This window comes from Somniosus microcephalus, chromosome 32 (genome assembly GCF_052327205.1).
Source record: "Somniosus microcephalus isolate GS21.2 chromosome 32, FLI_Smic_1.0, whole genome shotgun sequence".
Classification (NCBI taxonomy): domain Eukaryota; kingdom Metazoa; phylum Chordata; class Chondrichthyes; order Squaliformes; family Somniosidae; genus Somniosus; species Somniosus microcephalus.
In genome coordinates, this window is record NC_141018.1 from 36,914,186 (window position 1) to 36,926,690 (window position 12,505).

Consider the following 12,505-nt stretch of genomic DNA (forward strand, 5'->3'; position numbering starts at 1 on the left):
CTGCCACACGGCCAATTTATGTATCATCTGCAAACTTCTTAATCATACTTCCTACATTCAAGTCCAAATCATTTATATATGCCACAAAATGCAAGGGACCCTGCGGAACCCCACTGGAAACAGCATTCCAGTCACAGAAACACCCATCGACCATTACCTTTTGTTTCCTACCTCTGAGCCAATTTTAGATCCAACTTGCCACTTTGCCTTGGGTCCCATGGGCTTTTACTTTCAGGACCAGTCTGCCGTGCGGGACCTTATCAAAAGACTTGCTAAATTCCATATGGACGACATCAAACGCACTACTCTCGTCAACCCTCCTTGTTACCTCCTCAAAAAATTCAATCAAGTTAGTCAGACACGACCTTCCCTAAACAAGTCCATGCTGACTGTCCCTGATTAATCTGTGTCTTTCTAAATGAAGATTTATCCTGTCCCTCAGAATTTTTTCTAATAATTTTCCCACTACTGAGGTTAGGCTGACCGGCCTGTAATTACTCAGTCTATCGCTTTCTCCCTTTTTAAACAACAGTACCACATTAGCAGTCCTCGAGCACACCTGTAGCCAGAGAGGATTGGAAAATGGTTAGAGCCTTTGCTATTTCCTCTCTTAATAATGGCTACCTGGATGAGGTACCAGAGGGTCCATGGAACCATACCCCAGCAAAGCCTACATCTTCAGAAAAGCAAGAAACAAAAAATAGGATCCAGGATGATGCTTTAATGCAGCATGCCACTCGAGGTTCTTAATGCCGTGGGGGAGAGCTGAAATAATGCAGTATTTCAGCTGAATGATGAATCTATAGGCCAGTGGCACATGCAATCCTCACAGTGAATAATCTACTGGCTCATAAGACTTGGTAATACATTTTTAAATCTGATGTTAATTATTGATACCAATTTTATACTTTATATGGATCTATTTGGCTTGGTGTACAATCTACAGCAAACCCACTTCCTGCAGTGTTCCCGAAGGGGTGACGGAAAGTATTTGTGAGCTGGTAAGTTTGGACACAATGGCCCTGATAAATACTGGGGCAAGGTTTCCAAGCGGGGGCAAGAGTTCTTGTTGGCAAACACGGATGTCCGGGTTTCCCTGAACGCTGTGGAGTTTGTGCTTTTTTTTAAGCAGGTTCCCCACCCAGCGGTCAGGCTGATGGGCAGGCTTGGCTCGCTGTCGGGTGGGGAATGCTGCAGAAGAGGCTGTAGCCCAGGAGCCGGTAGGGTTCCTGCTCCTCAGGGTAGAGATCATAATGAGGGGTTGGGGGGTTGAGTACAGCGTGGTTTGAAGGTTTTGGGAGGGTGATCGCGGGCGGGGAGCGTTGGAGAGAGATCGGGGGCAGAGAAGCTGGGATGGGGTCAGTGATCGCGGGGGGTGGGGTGGGTTCTGAATGCAGAGGTCGGTCTGATCGCGGGGGGGCAGGAAGCAGGTTAGGTCGGGGGGAAGCATCCCTGCTCCTCCTGGCCCACAAGTAGTGCTGGTGAGGCACTTAACCTGTTCCATACATTAGTCCTCGCCTTCCTTTAGCTGCCGGGTTTCCCGAGGCCCGGGAAACCCGGCCGACCAGCGTTAAAGCTGGAAGGGAGATAAAATATAAGGCATGCAGCCTCATTAAAATATTTAAATGAGCCACCCGCCTCCTGGGAACGTGTTGGTTGTTCGCCTTCCAGTTCCACCTCTGTTAAAAATGGAAGTTGGCTGGTTCGAGGTGGGTTGGGTTTGGGTTTGCGTTTTTGTAAATTTTAACATCCCACCCGATCCAATCCCACCATTTTTGGGGGTTAAAATGACCCCCAATTATAAAGTTCCACAAATCAATATTGATTATAGTTTCTTCAGTATGGGAAAAAACTTTGACTGTGTCACAATACTTCTAACTAGATTGTGTACCGTGCAACAGTTACACCAGCAATTTTGTATTAATGATCTCTCGCGTTTTCCTCCTTGAGGTTTTTTAAAAAATAGTTTTAAACTTTTAATTGGCTCAAGTTGAGTTTTGAATTTGAGAGCCAAACCAGACCATTGGTTTGGCGCAACCTTGGGAATCTCTGGCTGCCCTACCTTTAGTGTTTGTACAGTCTGCGCCACTTAACAGCATATTGGTTTATACCCATTCATCTCTTTTTAAACCCACAGATTCTGCAGTCCACTGCTCTGTTCACTGTATATGCAATTTACAGTCTTCCCCGACTCAACCGGCCCTTTGTATAAATGTGCTGGCTTGCAGTGGACTTTGGTTTCACAGTAACCATTCTTGTGTGACCCTGAACAGTGAGTGTCAATGGGCTGTTTCACGGTAGGGGCCATCACAGCCAGGCCTGACCCTGTCTTCACCCAATGTCCACACAAACTTTTATTTTTTATTCTTTCATGGGATGTGGGCGTTGCTGCCAAGGCCAGCATTTCTTGCCCATCCCTAATTGCCCTCAAGACGGTGGTGGTGAGCCGCTGCCTTAAACCGCTGCAGTCCGTGTGGTAAGGGTGTTCCCACAGTGTTGGTAGAGAGGGAGTTTCAGGATTTTGACCCAGCGTCGATGAAGGATCAGCGATATACAGGTAGACTATCCTTTATCCAAACTTCCAAAAACCGAAACCCTCTAAAAACCGAAAGTTTTTTCGTTCAGCGTAAGTCGTGCGCACGACATGACCAGAGTGGCGCACAACTTACGCTGAGTAGGGCAGAGGGTCACTGAGTTCCCTCCTGGGTAGGAGATTGCAGGCCGAGCCGGGCAGTGTGAAGGAGGTATACCGGGAGAGTGAACCCAACAATACAGTGGCCCGTCCGATAGCTGCAGCGGCCTGTCCGATATTCTTTTCTCCCCCCGCGACCCCCACCCTTTCGGATAAGGGATAGTGTATCCTTTATCCGCACTTCTGAAAACCGAAATCCTCTGAAAACCGAAAGTTTTTTCGTTCAGCGTCAGTCGTGCGCACGACCCCGACCCCCGCTGACCCCGACCCCCCCCCGACCCCCGACCCCCACCCCCGACAAATTTCCCAGTCTTATAAAATACCTTCTGAAATCCGAAATTTTCCAAAAACCGAAACATGGCTGGTCCCGAGGTTCTCGGATAAAGGATAGTCTACCTGTACTTCCAAGTCAGGATGGTGTGTGACTTGGAGGGGAATTTGGAGGTGGTGGTGTTCCCATGCGTCTGCTGCCCTTGTCCTTCTAGGTGGAAGAGGTCGCAGGTTTGGGAGGTGCTGTCGAAGGAGCCTTGGCGAGATGGTACGCACTGCATCTTGTAGATGGTACACACTGCAGCCACGGTGCGCCGGTGGTGGAGGGAGTGAATGTTTAAGGTGGTGGATGGGGTGCCAATCAAGCGGCTGCTTTGTCCTTGATGGTGTCGAGCTTCTTGAGTGCTTTTATATTTTAATTTAGATTCTGAGGCTGGAATTTTCCGGGGGTTCAGCCAGCAGGATTGGTGGCGGGTCGATGGGAAAGTGGATTTTTTTGACAGCGGGTTCGGACCCCGCTGTCAACCTGCCACCACATGCCTTTCCCAATGTCAGGTCTGTCAGCATTGAGCAGACCCGAAAAGCAGCGGTGGGAAGGCAGAGGGATGGGGATATGATGAGAGGCACAGCAGGATGAAGGTGCGTGTGGCTTTGTACTCGCGTTTCGTGATCTAATGAGATAATTGAAAGGTTTGTGGCACTGCACCCAGGTCCTCTTGACGAAAGCATATGAAGGGAGTCATGGGAGAACCTCGGTGCAGCCCTGCACCTCTCCAATGATTCACTGTTTGCAGCACTGAAGTGCTGCAAAACACTGACAGCACAAATGTCAAAATAACGTTGGCGATGGTCCATTTAAGGAAACCGGCTGATGACGTGTTATGAATGACGTCTCCAGACCTGCTTCCTCTAATTGAACCGGGAAATGCACTGGGCGGGCTTAACAAGCCCGATCGAGGTAAATTCACTTTCCAGAACGGGATGGGGCCAGCAGAGGGGTCGGGACCTGCCACTGACTTCGCCTGCCCCGGGCTAGCTTCCGTTGTTAACCTGTTTTCTATAGGCTGACGACCCAGGTAAAACAGTCTCCTGGAATCCGAATTAAAAGAACAATAAAGAAGCAGATACAGTTGCACTTTCCATAACCGGCCACTGAATAGCGATCAGGAGCTAGGACCTCGGCTGATTGATTCTCTTCCCACTTTTCTCAAACCCAAGGGCACTGAGGCCAATTACAACATCCCTACCGCTGCCCCAGGTGGGATCAATTAACTCAGCACAGACTGAGCCTGTGACCTTCCAGGTCTGTTTGGCTCACTGCCTTAATCAACCGAGCCATTTGGGATGTATGCTACGCTCAAGCACAGAGCGCTTGTGTGTACATTTCTCGTACGTACAGTCTGCATTAAGGGAGTGAGTCCGAGACACCATCAAAGCTGAAGTGTTCCTGGCAGTGAGACCATTGGTATATTTCAGTGTAGTATTAACATGGACCTGGTTGCCTCTAAATCAATATCTGGTTAATATTTATCAATCTTCACCAAGTCTAATCCAGTTATAATAATATTGGTTTGGACCATATTAAACTTGGGGGAGTTTTTTTAAATGGCGGGAGGGTTACCTGGGAAATTTGATTGCAGCAATAAAGAGGGAGCTGCGATTCAGTTCCTTTGTGCTGTAGGTGCAGACCCTGGGTGTTTGCATATGATTAGAGACTGTGGAGATAAACTTTCGGCAGATATGCTGTAGGTGTAAAGCAATCTCATTGCATTGCAAATTCATTTCTAAAATGTCTGCTTAATAACTTCAGTGAAGAGATACACGTGCGATTTGCCGTGCATCCTTCTTTTAGTTGTTTAGTTACCCTGAAATGCCCACAGCTGCTTCCTGTATGACTTCACTCTGAAAGCATGGGGTCAGGGTTTACCACCAGGCTAATAAAAGAAGTCTCAGGGGTTCCTTTCTCCCAACCATCGCAGCTGTGAGAAACCTCTTATTTTGTGCTAAAACAGATTAGGAGTTAAATTTGCACATACCAGGGAAAGATGCATTTTTCTTCCCTTTGTTTAAATGACAAATTGACCGTGTTTGTTCAGACAGCAGACTGATTATGTCCTGGAGGAGTAAACTATATAATATATTAATATATATTTATCTACCTCTGGTGAATCACCCATGTCATTGATCACAGATAACAATGAGGACATAAAGGCGGAGAGGTGAGACCCACACAATGCACTGAGGAAAGGCGAGGCAAGAAGTTGAGGGGAGGTGCTGCCACTTTACACAGAGCAATACGGATAGCTCTTTTAAGATATTCATTTTATAACATAAGAACATAAGATGTAGGAGCAGGAGTTGGTCATTTGACCCCTCGAGCCTGCTCCGCCATTCAATAAGATCATGGCTGATCTGATCTTGGCCTCAACTCCACTTCCCTGCCCACTTCCCATAACCCTCGACTCCCTTACCTTTCTAAAATCTGTCTATCTCCACCTTAAATATATTCAGTGACCCAGCCTCCACAGCTCTCTGGGGAAGAGAATTCCAAAGATTCACAACCTCTGAGAAAAGAAATTCCTCCTCATTTCCGATTTAAATGGGTGCTCCCTTATTCTGAAATTAATTCAATTCAATTCAATTCAATTTTATTTGTCATATATGCAGCAAACGTGTGTACTGCACAATGAAATGTTGATTTTTACGAGTCCTCCCAACATTGGAATAAATATGGCATAACAATGATAAAAATACTAATAGAAATACAGTAATAATAAATAAAACAACAGTAATAAATAATAAATTATTCGTTCATGAGTCTTATGGCCTGGAGGTAGAAGCTGTTTCGAAACCTGCTGGTACGAGACCGTATGCTTCGGTATCTCTTACCGGACGGGAGCAGGGCGAAGAGGTTGTGGCTGGGGTGGCTCGCGTCTTTGATGATTCTCAGGGCCTTCCCCCGGTATCTCTCGGGGTAGATATCCTGCACAGCAGGTAGTTTAATTCCTATAGTATGTTGTGCAGCTTTCACCACCATCTGTAGAGCCTTGCGGTCTGTGGCGGTGCAGTTGCCATACCAGGTAGTGATGCAGCCAGACAGGATACTCTCGATGGTGCACTGGTAGAAGTTGGTGAGAATCTGGGGGGCCATTCCAAATTTCTTCAGTCTCCTGAGGAAGAACAGGCGTTGGCATGCCGCCTTGGTTACGACGTCGATGTGATTGGACCACGTTAAGTCCTCCGTAATGAATACACCCAGGAATTTGAAGCTGCTAACCCTCTCCACCTCAGCCCCTTCGATGTAGATTGGGGTGTGTCCCTCCCCCTGCCACTTCCTGTAGTCCACGATCATCTCCTTTGTTTTGCTGATATTGAGGGAGAGGTTGTTGTGCTTGCACCATTCTGCTAGGGCTCTTACCTCCTCCCTGTAGCCTGTCTCGTCGCCATCTGTGATCAGGCCTACAATTATGCCCCCTAGTTCTAGATTTCCCCACGAGGGGAAACACCCTCTCTGCATCCACCCTGTCAATCCCCTTCAGAATCTTATATGTTTCAATAAGATCCCCTCTCATTCTTCTAAACTCCAATGAGTATAGGCCCAACCTGCTCAACCTTTCTTCATAAGACAACCCTTTCGCCTCCAGAATCAACCTCATGAACCTTCTCTGAACTGCCTACAATGCAAGCATATCCTTCCTTAAATGGAGACCAAAACTGTACGCAGTACTCCAGGTGTGGTCTCACCAACGCCCTGTACAGTTGTAACAGGATTTCCCTACTTTTATACTCCAATCCCTTTGCAATAAAGGCCAACATTCCATTTGCCTTCCTAATTACTTGCTGTACCTGCAAGCTAACTTTTTGTGATTCATGTACGAGGACACCCAGATCCCTCTGTACCTCAGCATTTTGTAATCTCTCCCCATTTAAATAATAATTTGCCTTTTTATTTTTCCTACCAATGTGGATAACCTCGCATTTTCCCACATTATACTCCATCTGCCAGTATTTTGCCCACTCAATTAGCCTATCTATATCCCTTTGGAGATTCTTTGCATCCTTCACACAATCTGCTTTCCCACCTATCATCATAATAATAATCAACTTTATTGTCATTGTTAGTGCACAAGTGCAGTACAACGAAATGTAGGCTTGCGGCTCCCGAGAGTGTACATTTAGATTAAGACATTTAAACATTCAACATACATTTGGCTTGTAATACATTAACATAAACATAACCATAATAAAGTGCATTGGCAGATGTGCAGGCTTTAGAGTTTATTTGTGGAGTTCAGCAGGATGACAGCCCTGGGAAAGAAGCTGTTCCTAAATCTGGTCGTTTGGGTGCGAATGCATCTGTAGCATCTCCCAGGTGGCAGGAGGGCGAACAGACTGTGGCTGGGGTGGGCAGGGTCTTTGATGATGGTCCGTGACCTCCGTAAACAGCGTTTCTGGTATATGTGCTCTATGGTCGGTAGCCGGGTGCCGGTAATGCGTTGGGCAGTTTTGACTACCCGCTGCAGGGCTTTCCGGTCATAGTAGCTACAGCTGCCATACCATACTGTGATACAGTTCGTCAGGATGCTCTCTATTGTGCAGCGGTAAAAGTTAGAGAGGATCAGGGATGACAGGTTACATCCCTTCAGCCTCCTCAGGAAATATAGGCGCTGCTGGGCCTTCTTCACCAAAGAGGAGGTATTGAGGGACCAGGAGAGGTCTTCCGTGATGTGGACTCCGAGGAACTTAAAGCTGTCCACCCTTTCCACCACAGCCCCATGGATGTGAATGGGGGTGTGACTTCCGCCTTTAGACTTCCTGAAGTCCACAATGATTTCTTTGGTTTTCTTGATGTTAAGGGCCAGGTTGTTATCGGCGCACCACTTCACGAGATGCTGGACCTCCTCCCTGTAGGCTGACTCATCGTTGTTGGTGATCTGGCCTACTACCGTGGTATCATCCGCAAACTTGATGATGGCGTTGGAACCATGAACAGCCACACAGTCGTGGGTGAAGAGGGAGTAGAGGAGGGGGCTCAGCACACATCTTTGTATCATCAGCAAATTTGGCTACATTACACTCAGTCCCTTCATCCAAGTCATTAATATAGATTGTAAATAGTTGAGGCCCTAGCACTGATCCCTGTGCCACCTGAAAATGACCATTTATCCCGACACTCTCTTTTCTGTTAGTTAGCCAATCCTCTATCCATGCTAATGTATTACCCCCAACCCCATGAGCCCTTATCTTGTGTCGTAACCTTTTATGTGGCACCTTATTGAATGCCTTCTGGAAATCCAAATACACTACATCTACTGGTTCCCCTTTATCCACCCTGCTCGCTACATCCTCAAATTTGTCAAACATAATTTCCCTTTCATAAAACCATGCTGACTCTGCTTGACTATATTACGATTTTCTAAATATCCTGCTACCACTTCCTTAATGATGGACTCCAGCATTTTCCCAATGACAGATGTTAGTCTAGCTGGTCGATAGATCTTGCTCTCTTTTTCCTGCTTTTGTTTCTTTCCTTCTGCCTGCTTTATTTTCTGAGCTCCTTCCCCTTTTCCTCCCTGTTTAGTTTTAAAAAAAATCATTTTTCCCCTTGCCCCCTTGATTCTCTGTACTCTCTTTCATCCTACTGTTTGTTTTTAGTTTTCTTCTGTTGTTTTTGCTGTTTGCAGATTTTCTTTCTCTCACTTTTCAGGCCTGATTGAGTCTGAGCCCTGGAGTAGGGGAAGCATGTGTCAGGCTGACTCGTGAGCCACTAGTTTATCCTTTCCCACAATATCAAAGTGTGAAACTCCTCTCCTGCAATCTTCTCTTCTTCCTGCATTTTCCGACTTTAAACCCAAGCTTGGCATCACGTGAACACAACTTCTTGATTTTACTTGGGTCTCCTGCTGTTTTCAGCCTTGGCCCTTCTTGCACTACAGGGCTTGCCCTTTACCTGGGTTTCTCGAGTTAATTGGCGAAAGAACCAGAGGCGACATGAGGAAAAACATTTTTATGTAACGAGTGGTTAGGATTTGGAATACACTGCCTGATGGGGCGTGGATACAGATTCAGTCGTAGCCTTCAAAAAGGAATTGGTTAAATACTTGAAGGAGAAAAAAGTTGCAGGGATATGGGGAAAGAGCGGGGGAGTGGGACTGACTGGATTGCTCTTCGAAAGAGCCGGCGCAGACTCGATGGGCCAAGTGGCCGCATTCTGTGCTGTACTGTTCCATGATTCTATAAGTAGAATATTGAGCAGGATTTTAAGACCAGAAAAGCCTTTGTTCTTTTTGTACTAAATATTTCTGTTGTGATTCCATTTGAGAGTCAGAATTTATTTCTCACTCTCGTTTCAGCTTTTTTTTGTTCTGTTCTTTTGATCTCACATTTTCATTGTCTAGACTCACTGAGGGTCTGCTTCAGGCTATCAATAGTGGGCTTTTAATAGTTTCTCCATCTGAAGAATCCTATTTAAATACACGTGCATGGCAGACATGATACTGGACACTAGGCTAGTTAAATGAAAGTGGAAAATGTAAAGCAGACCGATCTGAATAAAGACAGCTAAGAGCATTAATGGACCTTGGTACAATGCTGGCCCCACTTCACATGTACTGTGCATGGAAGTAATTGTATTCCTTCCAATGAGAATTATTACCAAATTATTTCCATTCATTGAATTAACTTTTTCTGGGTATTGTGACTTCAATACAGTGTGACTGGTGCTAAAGGCAGTGAACGACTGCTAATAACTGAGTGAGCAAAAGCTAGATCAAGGCTGATATTGAATGGCGGAGCAGACTCGAGGGGCCGTTTGGCCAACTCCTGTTCCTATTTCTTATGTTCTTATGTCCTGACACTGAAATGGAGCAACCATAGTCTTCCATTCAAGAGCAACGTTAATGAAACAAAAGCAAAATACTACAGATACTGGAAATTTGAAATAAAACAGAAAATGCTGGAAATGCTCAGCAGGTCAGGTAGCATCTGTGGAGAGAGAAACAGAGTTAATGTTTCAGGTCGATGACCTTTCATTAGAACATTAATGAAGTAATCGCAAATTCATTGTCGCTAAACTTGTATAACACATTGTGACTATACATTATAGGAAAAATCGCACTTGAAACAATAGACAACGTCGTGCGATACACTTATGTTACAGGATTTGAAGAGAATGCATTTGCATTTTGTGTGGAACCCTTTGTCGGAACTTAAGCCAGTTCCGATGAAGGGTACAATAGCAAAATACTGCGGATGCTGGAAATCTGAAATAACAACAGAAAATGCTGGAAATGCTCAGCAGGCCAGGCAGCATCCGTGGAGAGAGAAACAGAGTTAACGTTTCAGGTCTGGGACCCTTCGTCAGAACTGGAAAAAGCTGGAGATGTAACAGATATTAAGCAGGTGCAGAGGGGGGGAAAGGGGGGAGGGGAGGAAAGAACAAAAGGGACGGTCTGTGATAGGGTGGAAGGCAGGAGAGATTAAATGTTGCAAATGGGGATGGCAGAATCATCAACAGCTGCCGCCTGAAAAAATAGGGGCAGGGGTTATAGTCTGAAATTGTTGAACTCCGTGTTGAGTCCAGAAGGCTGTAAAGTGCCGAATAGAAAAATGAGGTGCTGTTCCTCGAGCTTATGTTGAGCTTCATTGGAACAGTGTAAGATGCCGAGGACAGAGAGATCAGAATGGAAGTGGAGCGGAGAATTAAAGTGACAGGCGACCGGAAGCTCGGGGTCACCCTTACGGACTGAATGGGGGTGTTCCGCAAAGCGGTCACACAATCTGCGTTTGGTCTCCCCAGTGCAGAGGAGACCGCATCGTGAGCAGTGAATGCAGTATACTAGATTGCAAGAAGTACAGGTAAATCACCGTTTCACCTGGAAGGAGTGTTTGGGGCCCTGGACTGTGGGAAGGGAGGAGGTATAAAGGCATGTGCTGCATCTCCTGCGCTTACATGGGAAGATGCCGTGGGAAAGGGAAGGGGTGTTGGGGGTGGGATCACGCTGGAGATAGCGGAAATGGCGGAGGATGATCCGTTGAATATGGAAGCTGGTGAGGTGAAAGGCGAGGACAAGGAGAACCATATCGTGGTTCTGGGAGGAAGGGGAAGAGGTGAGAGCAGTAGTGCGGGAAATGGAACGGACCCGGTCAAGGGCCGTGTCAACCACTGTAGAGGGGAATCCTCGAGTGAGGAAAAAGGAAGACATATCAGAAGCACCAGTATGGAAGGTAGCATCGTCAGAACAGATGTGGCGGAGATGTTGAAACTGAGAGAATGAAATAGAGTCCTTGCAGGATGATGGGTAGCTAGCCAAAGTGTTAACCTGCCTTTGACCTTTCTGATGCTGACAAGCCTGCTGTGTATTTCCAGCATTTCCTGTTTTTATTTCGGATCTCTAGCATCCGTGGTTTTTCTTTTCTTTTTAACTGACATTTCTCTCATTATTTTACACAGTGACCTGCACGGGACAAGCTGGAATGGCAGAACAGGGGTTCAGCCTGCAAGGCTTCCTTCTGGCCATTCCCTGATTGAAGATGAGGGGATTTTTCTGAGTTCTGCTAGCACCAAGCTGTTGGAGAGGGCTCACGGCATCCTGATGTGAGTATGCAGCTTCTTGTAACCTTCCTGGAAATGCGAACAGCCTTCACACACAGAGAAGCATACTTTGCAGACTTTCATATAAATACTTAATCTTGCTATTTGAACATTTAATGAAAGGATATTGTTTGTAGTATCTGTTTTAACAGGCGAAGTTGTAGGCTAAAATACAAAAGGAATAAATCGAATCTAATTTGCTTTTTAAAAAGTAATCCTAATTCTGCATCTGTGCTGTGTTGACTGAGGCTAATTGCAGTGACAACAGCAGTGTTACCACTCCAGTTAGCCTCAGTACCTCTGGGTTAGGGAGATGGGAAAGATCAGCCAGGGTTCCTGCCCCTGAGTCGGTGACCCCTGTTGGAATGTGAGTGCTGGTGATGGACTTAACTGGGAATGCCCTCCATGGTTGAATACTTTGCCAACACTCACAGTGCAAGGTCACAAATAAAGAGTGGTCACTTGGGCCAGGCACTGGAGGAGGGCCGGTGCCTGTGGAACTATAAACCAGCAAGGGTCAGTGCCTTCAGGAGCGAAAACTGGGAAGAAAGAGTAACATTAGGTACGGATATAAATCTTCCGAAATACCGAACTTTTTCTGGGAGTAAATCACCAATTTATTTGCCAGTCACCAGTACAGTTGTATTGGCTACATATGTAATAGGAATAGACCTGGGTTTTGGCGGCGTTTGCGCTGAGGCACTGTTATAATTCTGGTGTGTTGCACTGTGGAGTGTGAGGCACAGTCCTCGCCAACAGTCTCTGGTGTAACACCAGGCAGAGGTGTGCATCATTGCCCCGTGGGATGTGGGAATATCAGTAGGGGTCGCACTGGGACAATCTCCGTGCCATTCCTTCCAAGTGCCTGGTTTTGGAGGAGATGCGGAGCAGCTCGCCAGGTGTCTCAGTCAGGAACACTAAATGGTGCAAGAAGAAAGGAGAAACGCTTC

At 46.3% G+C, this 12,505-nt stretch overlaps 1 protein-coding gene across 3 annotated transcripts in view; it reads left to right on the top strand.

Annotated features, from left to right (window-relative positions):
• myo9aa (myosin IXAa) overlaps window positions 1-12,505 on the top strand; it is a 285,301-nt gene that overhangs the window by 195,238 nt on the left and 77,558 nt on the right. For all 3 annotated transcript variants that reach the window (XM_085972436.1, XM_085972435.1, XM_085972437.1), the window contains one exon: window positions 11,415-11,558. In XM_085972436.1, coding sequence (XP_085828562.1) covers window positions 11,415-11,558 — 144 coding nt within the window. The remainder of the gene's footprint in view (window positions 1-11,414; window positions 11,559-12,505) is intronic.